This window comes from Tyto alba, unplaced genomic scaffold, assembly GCF_018691265.1.
Source record: "Tyto alba isolate M040663 unplaced genomic scaffold, T.alba_DEE_v4.0 Super-Scaffold_16, whole genome shotgun sequence".
NCBI lineage: Eukaryota > Metazoa > Chordata > Aves > Strigiformes > Tytonidae > Tyto > Tyto alba.
In genome coordinates, this window is record NW_024881278.1 from 29,169,678 (window position 1) to 29,192,959 (window position 23,282).

The following is a 23,282-nucleotide window of genomic DNA, read 5'->3' on the forward strand; positions in this document are numbered from 1 at the left end:
GCAACTCACAGACCTTCTTAAAAATCGCGATGACCGAGGGTTTCTCATCGGGGTTGTGGATAGGGATGATCTTTGAGTTATTCTGCTCCATCCCATTGGGCTCATCTGCAGGGAGAGACACAAGTAAGGCATAGCAGACCACAGAAAGCTGACATCTAGTTTAGTCCTTCTGTGTCATTCTTCATCTTGGCTCTTCCTCTTTTTCCTTCCTCCTCTCAGCCCCTCACCTTTCTTAATCAGGTCTCTCTTGGTCTCCAGCTCCGCATTGTACACGTGGTACTCTGTCTTGTCCTTCATCGAGTAGTATCGGAAGAAATCCTGCAGAGAGACAGCCACGGAGAACTCATTCATCCCTAAGGAAAGCAAGCTGGCAGGGGATGTGTGGTAATAGCAAATGTGGGCAATATGGGCACATGCAATATGGGCAAAGTATTCCTTCCACTTATGCCCAACACTGATGCTTTCCTGCTCACCCAGGGGCTCATTTGCACAGTACCCCAAGAATACAGGAGTGTCTGAGGTAGGAATTATCCCAGAGAGCTCCCTTGGGACAGGGGAGAGCTTGCCCTGACCCAGGAGGTGGAGGCTGGTTGGAGCCAAAGCTGGGGTGCTCGTGGGCCACGGTCCTTGTGCTGTGATGCCCAAAGGTCCCATGTCCCCGCACCCTTCCCCACCAGGATGACAAAGTCTCACCATACGAGGCAGAAGGATGTAGGAAAAGATTGCCAGCACGATCACCACACAGGCCGTGGTGAAGTAACCGATGAAGCCCTCAGGTTGCTGGGCGCCAACTGGGAGCACAGGAAGGGAGACAGGGGGAAGGAGGAAGAAGATGATGAGGGCTGAGAGGAGCGAGGCCTTCCTGCCATCTCCCACCCAACCCCCCAGCATGACTCCAGCAGATCCTGTTGACAGCAGTGTTCTGGGAAGGTTCTGTCATCTGCAGGGCTGGAGTTACTCACTGGCAATACTGAAGATCATCGCCAAAGCAGCAAAGGTGCCCGCCAAGCCCTGCCCACTCATGATGGGAGCTGTGTAGCTGGCAGGCAGGAGCCCTGCCAGCCCGAAGAGGCTGCTCTGGAGGATGGCACCGAAGGCTGCGAAGGGGAAAGATGAGCAGAAATGAGAAACCAAAGGCAAGGATGGACTGCACCTCTGCGGGGAGCTGAGGCCCCCCACCCTGCGAGGCAATGCTGGTCCCCCTCGTCCTTGGCTCTCCCGCTGTGAGGTTCATGCTGTTCTCCCAGAGAGATCAGCCCCCGCCACGGGGCTGTGCCCCTCTCCTTCTCCCCACTGCCTCACTCACAGTTGATGAAGACGATGCTGATCATGGTAAAGACGAAGAAGGGAAGGGGCTCCATGGTGACCTTCACCATGATTGCTGTGACTAAAAACACCAGCCCAATGGCCACCAGGCTGCCCGAGATGCGGATCTGCTGGGGAATCCTAAAAGAGAGGGTCTCAGTGAGAAAAACCCACCCCTCAAAAGCCCGTGAGGCTGGGGCCAAGCTCTCCCATGGGAATCCCGGCCAAACCCCAGCACAGGAGACCAGTGTTTTGCCTTTGACTTGACTGAACGGGCTGTGGCTCGGCTCAGTGCTGGGGCAGGACAGGCTGGGGCCGGGCGGCCCCGTGGGGGCTGGCAGGGGCAAGGATGGGGCGAGGCTCACCGCTGGTGGATGAAGGAGTTGAGGCAGGTGAAGATGAGGAGGGGCACCATGGAGCAGAGAGTCATGAAGTTGTCAAACATGGACTGCAGGTAAGAGGGGGACAAGGCAGCCTCACCGGTCTGGTTCGAGAAGTGGCTCGTCTCCTCCGGGTCCGCAAGGCGGCTGATGAAGTACTGCGAGGGAAGGAGCCTGGTGGGGCCGAGGTGCTGTGAGGCCTCCCCCCAGCACACCTGGGCCCCCCCCCCGTCCCCCCTCCAGCCCCACGCCCGCTCCTCCTGCCTCCTCAGCACCATTTGTCCCACCCAGGCGACCCACGCTTCTGTCTCCTGTGTGCAAGCGCGGGGGCTCTATGCTGTGCTGCCACACCTACACCATGGTCCCTAGATGTGACGGGGGCACGGTTAGTGTCACGGGCAGCAGCGGGAGGGAAGCCCTCACCTCCCTGGCAGTCATGAAGAAATTCCATGGCAGCAACGTTCCCAGGCCGAGGATGAAGAAAATTAGCCAGACAGCCTTGTACCTGCAGAGGGGACAGAGCGGGTTGAAGCGGGATGCTGGGCAGGGCAGGGAGCAGACTGCTTCTGACTGTCCCCAACCCCACAGCAGGAGGTACCAGGAGGAAGGGTGAAATTTATTGCCCTGTCGCTGCCCCTGCCCCACAGCCCCTGCTGCCCGGGGCTGCCAGAGTAGAATTGGTGTCACAGGAGAGCCGTGGGAGGCCCTCCCCAGGAGGGTACGAACGTGGGGAGAGGCTGGCTGCTCCTCAGCATGTGGCACCCAGACACACAGAGGCTGTTGCCAGAACTGGGAGGGAGTCACGCACGCTCCCCGGGCACGTCCCAGTGCCGGGGACTGTTTACAGACTGTTTGCTATGGAAAAGCTGAAGGAGAGAGCATCTCAGGGAAAAGACAGCTCGGTAGCCCAGGGAGCACGCAGAAGAGGGGGTCCCCCAGATGCTGGGTCACCCTGTCCTCCCTCACCTCCTGGTATCCTGGATGTGCCCCCAAACTTACACCAGAGCTCAGCGTTACCTATCTTGGGGCCCATCTCTTGCTGTCATCTTGTGTGGCAAGAGTCAGCACAGGTCCCAGCAAGTCTCGTGGCTGTTCTCCGTCTGGAAAGCAAACAGAGGATTTTATAGGGGACTGAGGGATGCAGGCCAGGCAGGGACAGTGCTGATTTTAACCCCCTGGCCGTGCTGCCAGGTAAGTGCTCCACAGTACCGGGAGCCAAACAGAGCTGGCAAATGGTGAGAGCACAGCATAGCAGCTTTGGAAACCTGCGGCTCGGAGTCCTTCAGCCGAGGGGCTGCAACACATGGCCTTATTCTGGGGGCTGGGAGGCACCAAGCCTTCCCTCCGCAAGGGAAACTGCTTTCTTGAGATGCCCAGACTGCTCAGCGCCAGCTGACCAGCCGCTCCGCAGCAGGCTCTTAAGGGATTTGTGAGCCTGCAGCTCTCTGCCCCCAATCCTGGGGCTGTGAGCGCAGCATATGCGCAGCAGGCTGCATCCGCCCCCGCTGCCCTCCCCACCTCCCTCCAACGCCCGGGGCACGGCGGCACAAAAGACACATTTAGTTCAGCAGCCTTTCCGACCAGAACCACGCAAACCCCGCCATTTCCAATTCCCGCTCCTCTGGGGCTTTCGCAGCCCTTTCCTGGGTCACCTTGGAAAGCCAAGGGTGTCCTTGGCACGGCTGTCCCCTCCCTGGTGCCCACCGCTCCTTTTTCCCCCCCCCCATCACCACCTGCCCAGCCCCTGCCACCGCCTTGGCATTGCTCTCCCCGCAGACAACCCCAGCGATGCAGCCCCCGGGAGCCCCGAGAACGGACTCTTCCCTCCCCAATCCATCCACCACCCCCCCCCCCGCCGCCTTCTTCCTAGGGCAGAACGGGATCAGCCCCCCCGCAGAAGCCGCAGGCCTGCCTTGTCCTTTTCCAGTCCGGTCGGCACAGCATGGGGTGCTCCGGCACCTCGCCCAGGGCTTCATCTGCAGCGGGGCCCCCAGCACTGAGCCCCCGGCCCCCTCGGGGCATGCCCCTCAGCTGCCTGCACCGCTGCCGGCCGCAGCATCCCTGCCTGCACCCTGCCAGGTAGGGCGTGGGAGGAGGCAGGCGGGCAGGCAGCATGCCGGGATCTGTAGTCCCCGCCAGCCCCGGCGTGCGTTAAAGGCAGCGGAGCCCGACCCTCGTCGCCGGTGCCCGCGCGGTTCTGGGCACAGCTCGCCTCCTTCCCCCGGTGTGGTTCCGCAGCTTGGGGAGCCTACAGCTGTGATGGAGCCGAAACATAACCGGCAGCAAACGGAGAGGGATCCGGGGAGCCCGTTGGCCGCTCGGAAAAGCCAGAGCTGGCTGACAGGTATGTCCGCATGGGACTGAGAGCCCCACCGACGTGGCAGGTGCCACCCCACGATGCCGGAGCCCTCTGCAGCGCTGCTCCCCTGACTTCCCACGCAGACGGCTCAGGGTATGACAGCTCCTGCCTTGCCCTTGTGAGCCGCCCAGGCACCCAGAGAAAACACCCCAAAATCCCCTCCCGGCACTCTGCCAGTGCCTTTGTGGGTAGGAGACGCCCTGAGCCCTGACCTGGGATTAGCAGGGGGAACTGCAAGCACAGCTGCCACCCCCTCGCGCACAGAAACCCCGCGGGGGTCACTGCTTGTCACCCAGCAAACAGACCTCTCCCCCAAACAAGCGGCAGAAGCCCCGCTCCTCCAGCAGGTCCCCGGCAAGCCCTCAACACGCTGCCCCTTGCCCAGCCAAGCCCGCAGCCCCCCCTCCCAGCCCCCCACCAGGTCACATCGGCGTCCCAAGAAAGCGGGACCCCACAGACATACCTGGGGAGGACGGAGCTAAGGAAAGTTCAGTGTATTTGAAGGTAGCGCGGTCCCCCCTCTTCCGCACCCCCCTGCTCTTGGGGGTGAGCGTCAGGCCGCGGCTCAAGTCACGGGGGCTGGGGCCATGTGGGTCTAGTGGCATCCGCGGAGGAGGAGGAGAGGTGTCGGGTACCACGGCTGGCACACGGCCCGGGTCCCGCTGCCCAGGCATCCAGGGAAGGGAGGAAGGGAAGGGTGTCACGCAGGAGGTGACAAGAGCCGGGGGGCGTTGGGGAGGAGGCGGGGGGGCGGGGGGGGTGTCAGGAGTGGGGCTCAGAGGAGGGGTGCTGGGGCCGGGCGCTGTGTGCTGCTCCACCACGCCGCTTTCCCGGCCACCTCCTGCTTCCGTCCAGAGAGCACCCACATCCCTGCGTCAGGAGCCCGACCTCCCCGGCGGGCGCTGCCCGGCTGCCCAGCCGCAGCCTCCTGCCTGCTCTGTTTGTTTTCTGTCTCACTTCGCTAAATGCCTCCTAATTTTTTCCACAAAGAGCCGGGTGCCTGCCAAGGGGCGCACGGGTCAGCACTCATTACGGCAGGAAATGCGTCCAGCCGCCGGCTCTTACAAACAACCCTACAACAAACTGAAAAGGTCACACCAACAAACGATCAGAGACAGGTGGCAACCCTGCTCCTACCCGGCGAGAACAGCCCTGCCGTAAGGGACCGGGGGACGGAGGCCACCCTCCAGCCACCAGCCTGGCACAGCACAGCTCTAACCACCCCCCGGAGGGAGCTGGGTGGCTGCACAACCTGGGGGACAGGGAAAAGGAGGAGCGACGCGGGGCCTTGGCATAATGACATCCATTTTGTTCCTGGGCGTAGAGCAGTCTGTCTTATCCCCTCGGCAGCGATGTGTAAGCGGAAGGAGCAAGATAACAAGGAGTGGGCTTAACAAATCACAGGCTAGCACTGCTGAGCAGGTACAAACAAGAGATGGCACAATTTTAATTGCCCATTCACGCTGCACAAAGGCCTTGACAGACGGTAAGTGACACCTGTGGTATTGGGCCACGCACAGTCCCATTGCCAGCCAAGCCCTTAGAGCCCGCAGCAGGGACAGCTATCCCCAAAACCGCCTAATCTCCACAGAAAAACTTGCACTGCAGGACAGCCACACCTGCAGGCAGCCGTTGTCACTGGGCTTCAGAGATTTCCCTACCTCTCCTTTCCCACGCATCGCCTTTTCCCCTCCTCCTGCTGCCCTCACCGAAGGTGAGCACAGTGCCTGCTTGGCTTTCCACTCAAGAGCAATTCCACTCAAGAGCCAGGTAGGCATGCAGTGGGTTTACACCCAGAAACACCAGCTCTTTAAAGAAAAGCCCTTTACTTGTAGGGGATCATTTTGCAGGGATAAGGTCAGCACCTCCTCCGAGCGTGGCCAAGACCGGGCAGGGCCAGCTGCCTCAGCAGGTTTCACCCCATCCCCTACAGCCGCTCGCCCCCCTGGGCAACACCGGAGCCCTCCCAGCAGGAAGGCTGATTTGGGGACCCACCGAGGTTTACCTGCGGGCAGGGAACAAGCCCGGCACGGGTGTGCGAGTCGGATGAAGCCGTGGTGCCCGTGCCTCAGCTGGAGGATGGGAAACGCTCCGAGACCGTCCGTTTCATGAGATTTCATGTGCGTGCCTGAACTCTTAACCGTGCCACTCGCGGGTCCTCCTACCTTGTGCCAGGGTCCGGGGAACCAGCCTCCTGCCCGCCTCCACCTTCAGCCACCAGCTGCAAGGACACATGCTTGTATTTCACAAGACGGATGAGTGTGCGCAATTGTGCACCATTACCGCAGGGCTGGGACAAACACAAGCCCTCCCAAAATAAGGGCAGGTGCCCTGGGTCAAATTAAAGGTCAATCTGGCTCAAAAGCTTGTCTCCATCAGAGGGCAAAAGCAGATGCCAGAAAGGCGGAGTGGCACAGGCGTAGACTAACTCCCCGACTGCTCCCCCATCCTCCCATCTGGGAGGGACGTTCTGTTCATGTGTTTTGTAGCCGGCAGCAGGTTTCACTTCTGTGAAATCTCTGCTTCCCCCCTGCTACCCTCTCCTCTAACTCAGGAGGGGTTACTGACTGAGCAGGGGCAGCACCTCTCCCCACACACAGGGCCTCGGCCAGGGCTCCCTCACCCTCCCCATCAAAGGGTGGATGAACATTGGAGTGGCTTCTCCATGCCAGCCATGGCTTTACAGGCCTGGATTGTATCCACCCTTTAGTACGTTTTCCAAACAGAGAAATTCTAGCTCACTTAGTCATCCAGGCACGGCTCCACGCCTTTGGTCCTCCTCGTTGCTTTCCTCCCAACCTTCCCCAGCTCCCCTCGACCCTTCCAGAGACTCTAGGGCTGGGGACACACGGGGGAACGCGAGGGGCTGAGACGCCAATTTGAAGAGCGGCACAAGGCTTTCCTGCTTTGTTTCTGCTTTATCACTCACAAAGATGATTTGATGTGTTTTTATGCACACCGAGCTATCCGAAACAGCCCCAGGCCTTGCTGTGAGTGCCCGGCTCATTGTGTAATTTTGTTTGCGGATTTGGGGCTTTTTGCCCTCCCCTCCTCGTCTATCACTTGATATTTATCTAAACTGAATTTCATCTGCCTACTGCCTGGTGTTATAATAGTCTTCTGTACCCTTCCTAGCTGGCACATGTCCTCATGGACCTGGGTAATTCAATCACCTCAGCAAGCCCTGTCATCTCATTGCTCATTCCCTTTTCCAGGTCACTCACAAATGCACTGAAAAAAACCTAACAGCAATCTCCTTCCACCGCAAAAACTGACTGATGACTCCTACACGCTCCTTCCTGTTTTCGTACCAATTATGGAGCCATGTGAGGACCTTCTCTCTTGACCAGCCAGTTCCCTTAAAAACTGGGCTGAAAGCCCCGGTTGAAAGTTTTTCGGGAAGTGGCGTGGGCATCACAAGCCCAGAGTCCCTACAAAGCGCTGCCCCATTTCGGGGGCCTCTTGGCAGGAGCCTCCCCGCCTGCCCACGGACCCTGTCCCTGCACACAGACGCCCAAGACACGCAGCAGATTCTCTGGTCAGCTTTTCCCTGAAGTTCCCTCCAGCCCTTCTTAGAAATGAACGTCACATCTTTCCCCCCCTCCCAGTCCCCAGGGGCCAGGGCAGTTGTGAATGAATGACTAGAGGCCACATGTAAGAGCCAGCCGGGTCACCCTCCCTTTCCTTCTGGTGAACACCGCCTTGCCCCAGCGACTTGTTGCTTTTTAGCTTTTCTTGCTGACTTTCCCTCTGTGGATGCTCGGAGGAGCCGCCCAAAAGAAGGTGGAAGAAACTGCTCAGGCTCTTCTGGAGCAGAGACGCGAAAGCTTCATCTGGCTTTTGTGCTATGGCCTCTCTTGACCCGATCCTCCATCCTTCCAACGGCCTGCAGCAGGCTTCCAACTCCTGGTGTGCTTTGCGAGCAGTTTCCACTAAGAGAGCTGATAGCACTTCCCATTATTCTTGTTATTCTCCTTTCTGAGCCGTGCATCTCCGCAGACAGGCTCGCTGCGCCACCCGCTCCCCCCAGCGCTGCTCGTGCCTGCGTCCCGAGGCGGGAGCTTACCCGGGGAGCAGGGAGGGGGGGGACATTTCTGCCTCCTCCCTTGCCTTGCTGCCTGCAGTCAAACCCCTCTGCATTGCCAGGGCTTGGCGGGCAGAAAAAAAAAACCTCCTGCAAGGCAGCCCGTGCAGCACCCTCACTCCACAGAGGTGAGGGTCCCTAGGTCACATTTCTGACCTGCTTCACCTTGCTCCCTCCACTCTTCCGTGGGCAAAAGGAGAGGCAGCTCTAGACCCTCTCTGCCCTCAGGCCTGCGGCGCTTTCAGCCACCACACAAATTCCCCACTGAGCAGAAGCTACAGATGCCGTCCCCACTCCCAGAACCGCCACCGGCCCTTATCTCGGCTGCCGGGTGGCGCGGGGGGGGTAGCATTCAGCCCTGTGGTGTGTTTTGAACAGCACACACCAGCCAGCTGCAAAGTCCCTTATCTGGAGAGTTCAAGGAGCCTTGAGAGGCTCCCCGGGGGCCCTCACCCCCAGCAGGTACAGCGACAGGGACGGGCAGCAAACTCCCCAGGGTCTGTCAGGGCTCCAGCACCGTCCCTGCAGGGCTTCCCACCAGGCAGAGGGGGGTGGGCAGTGGTGGGGGCAGATCCAGCCCTAAAACCACCCCGGGTAACGCGGCTGGGACTGTTCCACCCATCACCCAGGTCCCACACGACCGTGGGCATCCACCTCCCCACCAGGACTGATGAGTGGGTTTCCAGCCCTGACATATTGCTGGCCAAATACCATCGAGGGGACCCTAGCGATGGCAGCCCCTCGATGAACCCACACACCTCTCCCCAGCACACGGCGAGCGCCTAAGTCCAGGCACATGTGGTCCTCGGCCAGAGAAAACCCCCCCAGGCACCCACGCAATCCCCCAGAAATGGCTGGTCCTGATCAGCATCCCATCAAATACTGCGCAAGGGACATTTTAACATCACAGCAAGAAGCTTACCAGAAGGGCAGGTTGGTCCCAGACCCTTGCTCCTGGTCACTTCAGGCCACGGGTCTGCGGGGATGGCACAGCCTTGGGAGAGGGAGGAAAAGTCCCGCAAATTTTGGAGCAACCCAGTGGTTTGGGGGTGCAAGAGGAGATACAGCAGCTGGGGTGGGGCAGGAGCTAAGGGGGGGACACACGTCATTTCTGAGGCGTCAGAAGGGGAGAGATAAGCTGCTCTTGAGAGCCTGGATGCAGAGACAGGATTTTAGGGGCTTTTCCAGGTTTCCCTGATGGCACCCACTCGGGCCACCGTCCCCAGGGGAAAAAGACCATCCCCTCCAAGCCACAACCTTGACCTGCTTCTCGGAAGGCTGGGGAGGGCAGCACGTTTTTCCAGGGATAGGTTCAGGCTCCATTTGTTGGAAATACAGAAAAATAAAGACCCAAGGGTAGAAGGAGGAATTTGCTCAAGGGAACCACTCGGTGAAGCTGCAGAAACCTCCAAAACCAGGCAGAAACCACCTCCAGTACCCGGATGGTGCCTCCAGGCAGCTTTCAGCACCTCCAGGGGCTGCCTGGAAGTGGGAAGGGGCAGGGGGATGACCCACTATGGGCAGGCACAGAGTCTCACACCAAGCTCCTGCCACTTGGCCATGGCTTTCCAGGGGACCACCATGGGTTCGGGGAGGTCCAGGGGATGCTTCGCCCCAGACCTTCATCCTCACCTGGCATCCTCTGCAGCCGGCAGCCCCACACAGCCCACATCTGCGGGGCTGGTCCGAGCCCCCCGGAGGTGCCAGCATAGGCGCTGCCTGGCTCTGCCGGGGGGCTGCGGGGAGGGAGGTTGCTGAGGGAAGGGGTGCTCCCGGGGGGTCAGCCTGAGGACCGCAGCGGGAAGAGGCACAATGGGAGGAAGCCACGTTTCCGCTTCCCAATGAAGAAAACCCTACAGGACCCCTGGGGAGAACAACCGGACACCAGTAATGTAAAAATCAGCTGGGAGCACAAGGAGTGGCCAGAGGCAGCCCCAAGTTGGGAGCGGGTCTTCCTTGCTTGGTGGCACAGGCCACCACATACCAGGACAGCCATGCCCAGAGGACAGAGGCAATCCCAACCACGCCGCAGCACAAGGCACAGCGCTGGCTCCTGCCTGCCCACAGGTAAGTGACACTCCTTATTTCCACCCAGTCGGGTGGGTAAGAGGGATGGATGCTCCCTGGTGGGCTGGGGCAGTGCTTAGGTAAGACCCCCCGGGGCACTGCTGCCACATGCTTCTCTCTTGCTTTAGTAGCTTTCCCTCGAGTCACGCTTGGGCTTGCTCAAGAGTAATTCCTGTCTGTACAGATGATATCTCGGTCGGCCGCACCTTGGGCAGCAGCAACAGCATGTCAGAGGGATGGGCTGCACCTATGGGACCATGTCCCCATTTCTCCCTCGTATCAGCAGCTGAAAGGTCTGAAGGTGAGACCTGTAAAGAGGAAGCCCGCAGCAAGACAGGAGGAGAACAAAACAGCTTGGGGCCAGACAAGTCTGAAGATAAAGACTCAGTGAATGCACGGGAAGAAACCGAGGGGACAGAGTCTCATGGCTGAGGAATGAAAGAGGGCCAAGATGAGTTTCTCCGCTCCCTGCCTTCTCCTGGGCTTGGTAGGGCCATACCTACCAGCAACACGTAGCTACCCTGAGGTCACTGCTGAGGGAGCAGTGTCAGAGGGGACGAGCAGGACTACAGGAGGCCACCTTGCCACTGGTGGCCCCCAGGCTGTTGGGATGGAGTGGGGAGAAGATTCCTCCTTCATTGCTTCATGTTCCCGACCCCAGGACTGAGCTCAGAGCTGGCAGACTCAGGAAGGAGTTAGGCCAGGAACGACACAAGGGAGCTGAGCACGGGGCAACCTGTGGTGAGAGGCTGGGGGAAAAGGATGGGAACAGCTTATGTTTCAGCTGGAACAACCCCGCAGTGAGGGGCAAGGCTGTGAAATCAAAGCCCTTCTAAATCCTTCCCCGCGCTACGCATGGAGGAGGCTTAGAGGGCTCAGCTCAACTCCAAACACGCTCCCCCACCCCAAATGCCACTCTGAACTTTACGGGGGCTCCTCTCTCCCAGGAGAGCCTCTGCCCAGGGATCCCCTGCTTCCCCCAAACAGGGTTGCTTCTGGAAGGGCAGACAACTCTGACAAGAAACCAGCAGCGAGAGGCCCACCCCACCGCAGCCCCCTGCCACCCAGCCACGTCCTGCCCCCCCGGGAAAGAGGTTCTGTCCTTCCAGCTTTGGCTTCTTCCCGTACGGAGCCCGTGGTGGATGCAAACGGGCAGAGCTGGCAGCAGGGAAGGCTCTCAGCCGGCAAGAGCTGCCGAACCACGCGCACGTCGGCCACGCTGCCCCCCAGCCCCCTGAGAAAGCGGGAGAGCATCCCCAGGGCTGGACGGAGCGAGCCTTGCCCCTGCACCCAGAGGGCTCGGTGGAAGGGCTGCAGCGGGCTGGCACAGGGGCCAAGCTCCTTTTGCCCCACTCAGTAATCTCTCAGAGGCTGCTCTGGGCTGCACAGCTGCTTCCAATTTAGTCGGGGAGGCGGGGGGGGGGAGAGTAGAGGAGTGAAACCAGAGCCAGAACATCATGGTCTTCCTCCGGTGTCACCACCTCCCCAGTTCCCAAAATTTGGAAAGGCGATTCCTCCCTGCTGACCAGCAGCCCCCGGGCAGAAGCTGGGATGGACATGCAGGGGCCAACCACCACCGGGCCTGCGGTGGGTCAAAGCTGGCTCCATCCTCCGCCTGTCAGCAGTGCCCAGCAGCCAGGACAGAAATACAAGGGCTATTTTGGGTGCCCACAGACCAAAGCAGCCTTTGGCTTGTAGGCCAGCTCAGGAAGAGGGGCCCTGGCTGACCGCTGCTTTCAGCATGAGATGCCCACAGTCCTACCGGGAAAGAGGATGGCGAGCAGGGAAGCAGGTTTTGGTGCCTGCCGGGGTCCTGTGCGGTCCCTCTGACAGCTGCCTGTCCCACCAAGATCCCGCTCGCTGCCCGGACAGCCACAGCATCTCACAAACCCCAGACTGGCTCCAGCTGCTAAATGCAGCTATTTCACAATGGATGGGGGTACAGCAGGTCTGCTCCAGGAGACAGGGCACGTCTGTCACCCTCTTTGTCCCAGCCAAGGGGCACTCCATGATCTCCAGAAACAAAAGGAGGGAGATGGGATGGATGCCCTGGCTGCGTCTGCTCCCCCCACGTGTGCAAAGCCAGTAATTTCCAAAGTTGCAGCCATCTCTGAGCAGCGGGGCAAAGCTGTCCCCACAAGTCCTGGGAGTTGGGAGGACTCCAGGAGTCACACACGCCTTCACATTTCCCAGCTGATTTTAAATTAGGCTGAGGGGAAGATGCTGCCTGCTGAGAGCCAGGCTTGCCATGTCCCCGCTCTGCAGCGGCTCCAGAAGAGCCGTGTGGGCAGCGCATGGTCTGTGGACCGAGGAATGGAAAACCAAGGTGGCAGCACGCCATCAGCGGTGTGGAGCAAGAAAAGGACTTGGAGTAAACACCCAGGGCGGAAACGCCACCCCTGGCACCCTCTTCCCTGAACAACTCAGCTTCCCCAGACGCCCTGGCAGGACTCAGTCTCACACGTGGAGCCAGAGCAAGGCTCAAAGCAGACAACTCCTTTGGACAGAAGTCAGAGCCCAAACCTCCCGCTCTCGGCGCTGGCCTCGGCTAACCTGCGGCAAACAGGAAAATCTTTATGCGAGTAGGATCAGGCAGGGAGAGCCAACAGGAGGCAGGGAGCTCACCTCCACGTCTGCCCAAACCTCGGCAAAACAGAGTCTCCCACACGACCGGCAATAATAAGCCCGGCTGCAAGTTGGGAAAGGGCAAGTCACATCTCTTCCAAACCCCAACCTGCAGATGCTGCCACATCCGTGCCACCCTCTGGCACATGGTGTGCCACGGCCATGAGGTCCCGGGCTGCCTGGGACCATCAGCACCCTTGAGGATGCCTCGGGTGGGCATGGAGACCCCCACCTCAGAGCCCCCAAGCACTCTGCTTGCGCTGAAACGGTGCTTTGAAGAGGCTGGCGTCAGCACGCAGCCTCTGCAGGCACCCCAGCCTCCCCCACGTTAATCTGGGGATCAGAGGGGACAAGGGCAGCTCTGAGACTCCCCAGTGGAAGACCCAAGGGTACCGTAGCCTCCGTTAGAGTGGGCTGACCATCTGGCAAGGTGTCCTACAGCAGCTTGCCCGAGTGCCTGAACACGCCGGGATGCTGATGCACTCCCACGGCGACGCCAGGGGATAGGAAGCCCAGGGGCTGACCCCTGCTGAATCAATCCCTTTCTGGCACACCACATCCCCCTCGCAGCCATGGGGGAAGGAAGGGAGGGACAGCGGGTGGCGGATAACTTGTGTTTGTTTATCGACAGCCAGGGGATTTACTGATGTTAAGGTTTGTTTCTGGTCAAAGGCTCCTCTTTTGGAGCAAGCCCAGCCGGAGAGCCCAGGAAAGGGAAGCGTGGGGCCCTATGGCAGCTCCCTCGACCCCTGGCGAGGCACAGCTCCTGTCCCCCATCGCCTGGGCACCCTGCTCCCACTGCCTCTGGGGTAACAGCCCTGATCGGGAACTTGCCAGCAGATCAATTCCCTGATGTGGTTCACCACACAGTCACACCAGCCTTGTATTGCCACAAGGAGAAGGTGTGAAGATGGGAAGGAGAAGCTGCAGGGGAGGGTGGATTGCTTCTTAATAGCTTGGTTGTGTTGCCTTTGGTCTGTCTCCTCCCATGGTTAATGGATAACACTCCCACTCTCATCAGGACGGCACAGAGACCTACCCAACCCTGCAGACCTCAGCCACAGCCCAACACCTACAAACCCTGATGGGCTGAAAGCACCGTGCTCCCTGCGTGCGTCCTGCAGCACTGCGCTCCCCGAGGGGGCAGAGGTCCTGTCCAGAGCAAATACCATCAGGAAGCTCATCCACAGCACTGAGGGAGGATATCCCAGGCAAAAAAAAAAATGGAATTGTCTCCAATTTGGTCCTGAGGCTAGGAAAAGACCAGGCCTGTTGGAGTCAGGGCAGGCAGCTCCTTCAAGGCTGAGCCCCTGGTGAGGACAAAGAAGGGAGTTGTGCCAGCAATCCCTCCTACCTCCCCAAGTTGTTCTCCAGGGGTAATCACAGAATCATAATCCCCCTTTGTAAAGGACCTTAAAGATCATCTAGTCCCAACCCCCCCGCCACAGGCAAGGACACCTCTCACTAGACCAGGTTGCTCAAAGCCCCGTCCAACCTGGCCTTGAACCCTCCCAGGGAGGGGGCAGCCACGGCTTCTCCGGAAAACCTGTTCCAGTCTTACCACCCTCACAGTAAAGAATTTCTTCCTCATAGCTAACCTAAATCTACCCTCTATCAGTTTAAAACCATTACCCCTTGTTCTGTCACTACACCCCCTGATGAAAAGTCCCTCCCCAGCTTTCCTGTAGCCCCCTTTAAGTACTGGAAGGCCGCTATAAGGTGTCCCCTGAACCTTCTCTTCTCCAGGCTGAACAACCCCAACTCTCTCAGCCTGGCCTCATAATCCCCAAATCTAAGAGGAGGGAGCTCCTCTCACGAGGGTTTCCCACAAGCAAACCTGTAGCAAAACTCAAACGGGGCCGCTTACCCCAAAGCCCTCCCTGTCTCTGAGCAACCCCACGCGAGCCGGCCCCCAGCCACAGGTGTAAACCAGCTCTCTGTCCCTTCGTGGCTTCGGTGGGTGGCTGTGCCAGGCGTGGTGAACCAGGCAGGGGTGAGGACCACACTTGGAGCTGTAGCATGGGTAGCAGCAGGAGAAGTCGAGTGGGGTGGCCCAGGAGGGACCCCTCTCCCCAGCAGCCTCGCAGGAGGCTGAGGCCGTTTCAGTGGCAGTCCGAGGGAGCTGGTACACATTCAGGTTGATGGCTTGTCCTCAGCACAGCAAGGCTGGTGACCCAGTCCTGCTGCCGTGACTCAGCCTCGGTACGTGGCCGGAGAGGGCTGCTTGCAGGGCGGGAGGCCGACTGCACGCCCCTCCGATCCCACTGCTGCTCCCGACCCAGCCATATCCCTCCCAGCCTTGCTCCTCTCCCACCTTCCAGCCCCTGCCTGCCTCCTCCCCCTGCAGCTTCCTGGACCACTCACTCCGTGAATTTCCAGCTGGAAATTTCACAGCGAGGTGCTTTCCCATCAGACAAATCCTAAAGGAAATGAACCAAAGCAGATCTCACTGGCAATGGTGTGGTGGGAAGAAGGCAAGGAGGCTTTGAGGAAATCTGCCTGATTTCCTGCTAGCTGCTTCTGCACCAGCCAGCAATCAGGTAGTAGGTCACCTGCTCCCCTTTGGCCTCAAAAAAAAAAAAAAAAAAGTTTCCTGGAGATAAAGCCTGACTGTGCTCACCCACGGCTTAACTAAGAGGCTGACAGAGAGCTTTGAGCACCGCACCCAGAATGCCAGGTTCACCAATTTGTGTCATGGATGGTGCGTGACAGCCACGCATAGCCAGCGCTTTGAGCCTCCCCCCTTTCTCAGGGATCAGTCCAAGCTGGAGCCAGACCAAAATGTCACAACAGTGATGTTCTTCACACCACCGGCATCAGCAATGAAGTTACAAAGGCTTAGTGCTATCCCCACGCAACAGCTCCCCTTGTCCCATGGGAGCAAGAGCCCTCGTACACGTTCCTCACGGCTCCTCTCCCAGAGCTCATGTACAGCCAACCCCTCGACCAGGTCTGCAGGGTCTGGAGTGAGAGATGAGGTGCTGTGCTAAACTGGAACCTCAGCTGGGAGCGGGGGGTCCCTCCAGACCACACATCCCGACGTAGCCAAACCCACCCAGGGTCTGCCCCTACTCCACACGCTTGTTTCCCCATCCCACGTCTTGCACGCTGTTAACCTAGGAAGAACTTGGTCTTTACTGCACTGCTTAATCAAATCCTCATAGCTGTGTGGCTGTTAAAACCCCGACTCCTGCCCATCTGCAAAAGCCTGTAGCTCAGTGCTTTGCACCTGAGCTTGCTGGCAGCCAAGTATGAGTTAGCGTGGATATGCGAGTCCGAGAGCTGGCGGTCCTGCAGCCCCAGCAGTGCCTGTGCTGGGCTGGCAGGCATCACAGGGCAGAGCCAGGTGCTGGGGAGGCTCGGGAAGGAACAGGGAGGTGAGCAGAGTTGGCACTGTGGGGTTGGAACTGAGCTGGCAAGGACTGCAAGCAAACAGCACTCTGCTGAGCGGGACGAAAACAACTGGGATTTACATCTGTCCTAGAGAAAGCACCGGAGGCTGCTTGTTGGCTTCCCAAAGCCCATGGCTGGTGCCTTCCCATGTGGATAGGCCAGGCGCGTGCTCCTGGGCTCCCTCTGGCCCGACAGGCCAGTCCCCAGCCCTGCCTCTGCCAGCAGAGCTGGGACTGGAGTCAGGCAGAGTGAGGAAGGTGCAAGCGTGGGAGTGGGTGAAGGGGTGCCTTGTCCTCTGTGACCTGGATTCCCCCCTCCAGACAGACCACAAGGAAGGAGACAGGTCAGGCCAGAGCAAAAACAAAGCCCATGGCTCATCTTCAAAGCGGAAGAGGCTCATTAATACCTCCTAACCCATGATAATGAGAGCAGAGATGCCATGATGGGGAAATTATGCCAGTAGTTAATTACGCAGCTTGGGGAGGAAGGGAGAAAAACTGCAGGATGGAGGTGCCGCACTACATTTGCTGGTTCAGGCTGGAGTGTGTTTCTTCAGCCTTTTCGCCCCGGGGCACCTGGCACAGAGTAGGACCCCACCTCTAAGCTGCACTAGCTGGGGAGGGATAGCCACTATGCAAACCATCTTCTGGGGCCTACGTTGCAGCCCTCAGTGCCGTACAGAAAGAGCCCCTGCTCTGTGAAGACCTTCTCGGTGAGCCAAGAGCAAGCCTACCTGTCTTTTCCAGGAGCAGAAGGCAACAGCGGGAGTAGGAGTGCTCCGGCGGGCACGCGTGTGGTGTCCGCACTGCGCTGACGCCGTACCAATGGCCCACGAGCCGCACTCGGACAGCCGGTGAACCTGAGAGCAGAAGCATCCCTGCCTAGCCACGTCCCGAGGTAGCTCTGAAGCGAAGGCAGGCTCGAGGGAGCCCGAGGCTGTCCGGCAGCTCGCAAGGGCTGGCGAGAGGAAACGGTGCCGCCAGGCCGGGATGCGGTGCAGGAGGGGAGTGGGATTTCCCGTGTCGGCGTTCACAAAAGTCCCTCAATTGTGTCGGCTCGCAACAGGCAACTGAGCGGCCACCGGGCTGCTTCCTGCTTCGGAACAGCCGGGAAGCGCATCCAGCTGTGGTCAACAGCTGTACGAATTCCTCCTGCAGCCCCCCAGCCCTGGGAAACCTACTGGGCTCGAGGATACAGGCTCACTTGTCTGCGATCCCACAGCCCCAGGGCTTGGCCGCTGCTGCCTTCCCACACAGCCCACAGCTCTACAGCCCCTGGTCCCGAGAGGGAGAGGGGAGCGCCGGTGAGCACAGGCAGGGACTGTGTTGGTCTGGCAGTATTAGCACCTAGCAGGGGTGTGACGCTCAGATTTAACGAGAGGCTCAGATTTAACTACAGGGGGTGGGAGGACAGCACAAAAGGGCTCCACACGGAGCTCTCAGCACTTCTGCCTGGACCAGGCTCTCCGTTAAATGCAGCTGGTTTGCTCAGGAACAGGGAAAAAAAAAAAAAAAAAAAAAAAACGCTTACTGAAATCTTCCATCCCATCCCACAGCCAACAGGGAGCATTTTCTTGAGCAGGATTGGGAGCGACCCTGGCCCAGTGGCTTTGCTGCCAGCCAAAGTGGGGGGGGGGGGTGTGGGTCTGCCCCACGGCTTGCACAGCAGCACATGGCACCCAGCCCTCGTGCTTTCCAGCGGGTCCTCGCAACGTGCGCCCGGCTGCGACACGCCAGCAGCCGCTGTCATGCACACACACACACACACACACACACACGCATGCATGCGTACACACGCGTGCTCGGCAGGGACACGCATCCCTGCAGCCGGAGGACCGCTGCACAAAACCCCTCGGTGAAGTCCTGCATCCCGGGCATCAGAGCATCACCGCACTCCGCATCCCCCCCCCAAAACCACACGCTCTCCTCCCGACACCCCCCCCCCAACAAAAAAAAAAAAAACACGCTGACTGCTCTGCTTCGCATCCCCCCCAAAACCACGCGCTCTCCTCCCGCCCCCTTCCACGGCAGCAATTACGAAAGGGGACTTGGGGTTGCCGTGCGAGGAAGAAAATCCCCCCCCCCCCCCCATCCCAAAAAGCAGCGTCTATGCATTACACCACCCCCACACACACACACGCGACCCACACGGCACCTCAACCCCCCACGCTGCGGCATCGGATCCTGAACTTGCAACCCACCACCACCACCACCCCCCTCCACGGCTCCCACCGAGGCTCCTAGCAGCGTTTCAAAGCTGCCGGGTGCGTGGGTCCCCACGCACCCGGCAGCTTTGAAACGCTGCTAGGAGCCTCGGTGGGAGCCGGTGGGGGGGGGGAGGGTGCGTGGGCGGGGGGGGGGGTTGCAAGCTCAGCGACTGTGTGCCAATACCTTAAACACGGGCTCCCACCGCTGCCCCCCACTCGTTGCCGGCTCCGGCTCCTTCTGTCCCCGATGCGGACGGAAAACCAACTCCTCCCTTCCCGCTTCGCAAACTCCTCCTCCTCTTTTTGCCGCCTTCAACACCACGCGGTTCCCGCGTGGGGGGAAGCGGCGGGTTTCCCCTCCTTCTCCTTCTTCCCCCCCCCCCCCCCCCCCCCCCACCTCTACCACCCTCCGGGAGAAAACGGGGCTCCGCGACCCTCCGCGGGCAGCGGCACCCACCCCACGGTCGAACCCACCTGCGCCGCGCTCTTCCACGCCGCGCCGCGTTGCTTACTAATCCCGGCCCTCCCCCTGGGATTGCCCGCCCCTGGCTCCCCCCCCCACCCACCCTTTACGCCCCTCCCCGCATTCCCACGCCCCGCGGTCGACGGGGAAACCCCCGGCCCTCCCTCCCAGCCCACGTTCGGGCTGCTTTAGCAACGCACAGTCCCAGTGGAAGGAGAGCGAGACCCCCCCCCCCCCCCTCTACCCCCGCTGAGCGGCACCCAGCTCCGGGGTTGTGTTAATGCCCATACATTGGTAAATACTATAGCTCTGAAGGGAGCTATACGTTATATTATGGCTCTAAATGGAGTGAGAGCACACCCCGTTTGCTAGGTCCATCGCTTGTCCCCAGTGCTGCATCCTAATCGGGGCAAAAAAACTCTCTGCTGTCAGTCACTACTCATGGGTTTAAAAAAAAAAAAAAAAAAACAACATGTATAATATATATATTATATATATATATATTGGGTTACAGAGAGAATTGAAGACAGCTTTTTGCGCTGTGTGTTCATGGCGGTTCTGTCCGGGATGGCAGGCAATGTGCAGATGCCTCTGAAATTTAGCAATTTCCCTGTATCCAGAGGATATAAGTATTGCTTGCATCCACTATCTAAAAGGCAGGCATGGACTCTAAGCTCTTTGGTTGATTGTTTGTTTTGTTTGTTTTTTTTTTTTTTTTTTCCAGGCTGCCTGTCTCCAGGCTCCTATCTCTCAGGAATAGATATCCACTCCACTGTGATAAAAACCTGTTGTTTTGCTTAAGTGCCAAGGTGCAGCGGGGCTCGGGGTACTTTGTCCCCCGGCACCTAAATTCAACCTCATATCCGGGCGGTTAAACCGTCTGCAGAAGTCTGGTTTTACGCGGTTTGGTGTTTCAAGGTGCTTCCGCCGGGAGCACAGGGCTCTCCTCGCTCTCCCCGTTCACCTGCGCCACGCGGCCGCGGCAGCAGCACCAGAAGTCCCTGCAGCAGCTTTGGCTGTGAAAGTGTTTGCTCCATCAATAAGCGTCCTCGGAAAATTCTCTGCAGACAACATTCAGTTTGGGTTAGAAATTAAAATCAGAAGCTTAAACACCCCCGAATGATCTGGCAGGTTCCCATCCTCACGACCTCTCAGTGAGTTGATCTCTAACACGCATCTCCCCGCAGAATCCAAGCGCCAAGCTTGTATTTTAAGACAGACCTGCAAAACATTGCCACATAAGCAAAAAGTCCCCAAAAGCCCAAGAAAAAGGCAACGGGGGCAGGGGTGAGAGAGCTACTCGTGCTTTCTGAGACGCAATGATGACACTGTGGAGCGTCACCCTCTGGAAACAACTTCTTTGCCGTCCTCAGTAGCAGCCGCTGCCACTGGATCTCTCCTGCTGCACCGGTGGTAGATATTTGTTGTGGTTATGGGTTTCTGGAGTCAGATAGTAGGGTGCACTGACAACATGAAGTGAGCAGCAGACAATGCTGTCAGATAATAAGACAGGAGGCCGTTGCCTTAAATGTAAGATTCATATCACAACAAATTAAATTTAAAAGCTCCCATCTCCAATTAAGCTCCTGCTACATCTCCCAGGCAATGACAGATCCAAGCCCTGGGCTTGCATTTCTTCAGCCACTTTCCATAAGCCTTTCTGATCTGGAAGGTCTTCTTCTGGGTGAGCTCCTCGCCAATCCCCCTCCCTCTCTCTCTCCCCTTTCCCCGTTTCCCTTCCTCCTTCCACCCTAGCATAAAGGGAAAAAACATGAACCAAGATCACTCCAAAACAGACTGGGGAAAAAAAAAAAAATCAGAATAGAAGAGCAAGTTTGCCTGATTTGGGATGTCTCATGTCACCTCCTCTCTGGCTTTGAGATGTGGCATGCTGTCACCTACAGAGCCCTACAAGCCCCCGTGGCAGTCCCCAGGACCTCAGCGCTGTGGCACCTTGTTTTCCCTCAAGACGTCTACGCTCGCTGCTCGGCAGCATTGAGCTAAAATTTGAACATCACTACGATTTTATTTTTCTATATAAGTTCCAACTTTAGCACAGGCTGAAAGCTGTGGGAACAGATCCCCCAAGGACTCCCAAGCTCAGGGTCCAGACCGGCGGTGCCCAGCCAAACTACCACTGTGGTTTGAGAAGCCAGGGCAAGGCTCTTACCAGCATTAAGAGCCCCAGACCTCATCAGGAGGAGAAACACCACAAAATTTACCTTTGAGTAGATATTCTGGGAAGCCTCCGTTTCAAGACAGGGTGGGCGTAGCTGCTGCCTCACCCCAGGCTTTCAGCAGCGGGGCGCATAGCACTTACCATCCCTAAAGTACAGGATTAAATGTACTCTAATTCACAGCTCTGGTCCTGTCCTCACAACTGCGCCTGAGCACTGGAATCAACATCTCTCAATAGAGATGTCTCTCAGTGGAGACAGGGGGTTTGAAATCCATTAGTGCTAAACAGCTTCGCAGCCACCGGTGACCGCAGGCAGACAGGAGGCCAGTGGATAGACCCGAGGGGAGGCGAGGAGGAAGGGAGCTCTCAGCTCCTTAAGTACAGCCCGGGCTGCCGACCGCTTCTCCGCACAGACCTGCACACCCAGCCACCCACCACCGACTTGCAGGCTGGGGTCTAACGATGCCTTTCTTTGGGCAAGCAGGAGACCTGGAGCGAGCAAGACACCGTGGAGTGAGGAAGGCTAAGGCTGGGAGAGGGTGCCCATCAAAATCCAGCCCTGGCTGGGGCAGAACAGAAGAGATTTCACCCATGGGTCTCATCTCAGGAGAGGCAGATCAGCCCCCGTGGGGAGCACGTCCGTCCTCAAGAGCAATGCACGGTCCTTGGGCTGTGTGATGCCAGCGCCAATGTGTGGTCTCAGGGGGACGAAACCTCCTCTGTGAGGGAAGGTGACAAATCGCACAGCTGGTGACACCTCACTTATTGCCCCTCAAACACCAGCCCTTGCCGAAGGGCCAAGCTGCCTTGCTTTGTCTTGATGGGGTGCTTTGCCTTTGCGGAGCCCCCTGCTCCCAAGTGACTCTCACGTTATCGTGTTTGCCTTTGCAACTATAATAACAAGCCTCCCAGAAGAAGCAAACAGCTACAGAAATGGTTTCTGACCCAAACTGAAAACAGCTGCTGCTTTGCCCAGCACTGGTTACTGGGCCCACCACTGTACAACACCAGTACGACACACAGAGCTAGATGTTTCCCCCCATGTGTAATTTGGGAAAGGAGAAAAGGCAGCCTCAACGAGGCCCCAGGGGCTTGTTGCTCTTCCACCCTCTCCATCCCCAAAGCAGCAGTGTAGTGCCAAAATACTCTGCTGCTGTTGGCAGATCGCTGTGCTCCCCCAAGCAAAGGGAGAAGGCAGAGCCTTGCTTTCCCGGAGGAAGGCAGCCAGCAAAGCCTCTCCCTTACATAAGGCCGGGAGTCCCATGGACGTGCTCGCCAGGACATGCTGATGGGGCTCAAGCTGCCCGGCCCTTTGAGTTTTCTTTCTGAAACCTCAAATGTGCACTGCAGGCATTGTGAGGCCGTCACCTGGAGCCCAATTTGTACACTCCACTCAAAGCTAGTTTGTAACAGGCAGAACAAACAAGCGAAGTGCTCTCCCTTCAGAGAGGTTTGCTGCCAAACCTTTCACAAAAGCTGCTTTTTTTTTTTTTTTTTTTCCCCCCTCGTTGCAATTCCCTGCTTCAACTGAAGCAACCAAATCCAAAAGGGGAAAGCAAACAAACAGCTGGTTTGGAAAGCAAGAGCAAAAAGAGAGATTTATTCCAGACTGTGGGTAATGCATCATATGAGCTGAAGGAATATTTTCCATGCCTCTTGGGCAATATTTGAGTTTTAGGGCCTGAGGAGCTAGGCAGCATTTGCAAACGCTGTTTCCAGGATCCTTTACACTTGGCACCCATGTCAAATACTTTCCCTGGAAATTTGCAAGCATTTTACAACTATTATAATTAACCCGCCAGCTCTCCTCCCCTACAACGAGATTTTTCTTTCCCTCTAATGTGCCTGTGCTAGGGGCAGGGGAAACTGTGGCCCAGCGAGGCTACCAGCCTGCAGCAGGGCTGAGGTCAGGGGGCTGCACACCCTCCAGCTCCCCCTTTCATTGCCAAACTGCCCTTCCCTTTGCAAGCATGACCCACGGTGACAGCGTTTCCCTCCCTCCAGCACTGCCCACCCCATTCCAGGAGAAGGCACACAGGCCTGGGAGAACCCCTGCGCCCACCCTCAGCACCGCAGAGCAGAGAAACAGAGAGCCAGTGTGTTTAAAAGGCGGAGCAGGCAGGCAGGAGCGGGGTGGCAAGCAGATTAGCAGCCGTATCCGATTCTCTGCACGTGTGACAAGGCAGTGGAGCACGGCCGGGTTGGGAAAGGGGGAAAAGGG

At 58.4% G+C, this 23,282-nt stretch overlaps 1 protein-coding gene across 9 annotated transcripts in view; it reads right to left on the reverse strand.

Moving 5' to 3' along the window:
* The window catches only part of SLC29A1 (solute carrier family 29 member 1 (Augustine blood group)), a 35,392-nt gene that overhangs the window by 5,055 nt on the left and 7,055 nt on the right, over positions 1 to 23,282 (reverse strand). For 2 of the 9 annotated variants that reach the window (XM_032995355.2, XM_032995354.2), the window contains exons 3-10: positions 2,703 to 2,785; positions 2,109 to 2,190; positions 1,671 to 1,843; positions 1,307 to 1,446; positions 963 to 1,097; positions 694 to 791; positions 228 to 318; positions 14 to 105 (exon numbers count right to left, since the gene is read on the reverse strand). In XM_032995355.2, the coding sequence (XP_032851246.2) occupies positions 14 to 105; positions 228 to 318; positions 694 to 791; positions 963 to 1,097; positions 1,307 to 1,446; positions 1,671 to 1,843; positions 2,109 to 2,190; positions 2,703 to 2,731 (840 nt within the window). In that variant the 5' untranslated portion in view covers positions 2,732 to 2,785. Of the gene's footprint in view, positions 1 to 13; positions 106 to 227; positions 319 to 693; positions 792 to 962; positions 1,098 to 1,306; positions 1,447 to 1,670; positions 1,844 to 2,108; positions 2,191 to 2,702; positions 2,786 to 3,597; positions 3,769 to 4,507; positions 4,718 to 6,209; positions 6,467 to 9,050; positions 9,185 to 18,603; positions 18,750 to 18,876; positions 18,954 to 23,282 lie in introns of those variants that run through there. The other 7 variants (XM_042789870.1, XM_042789872.1, XM_042789869.1 and 4 more) reach the window with 7 other exon arrangements.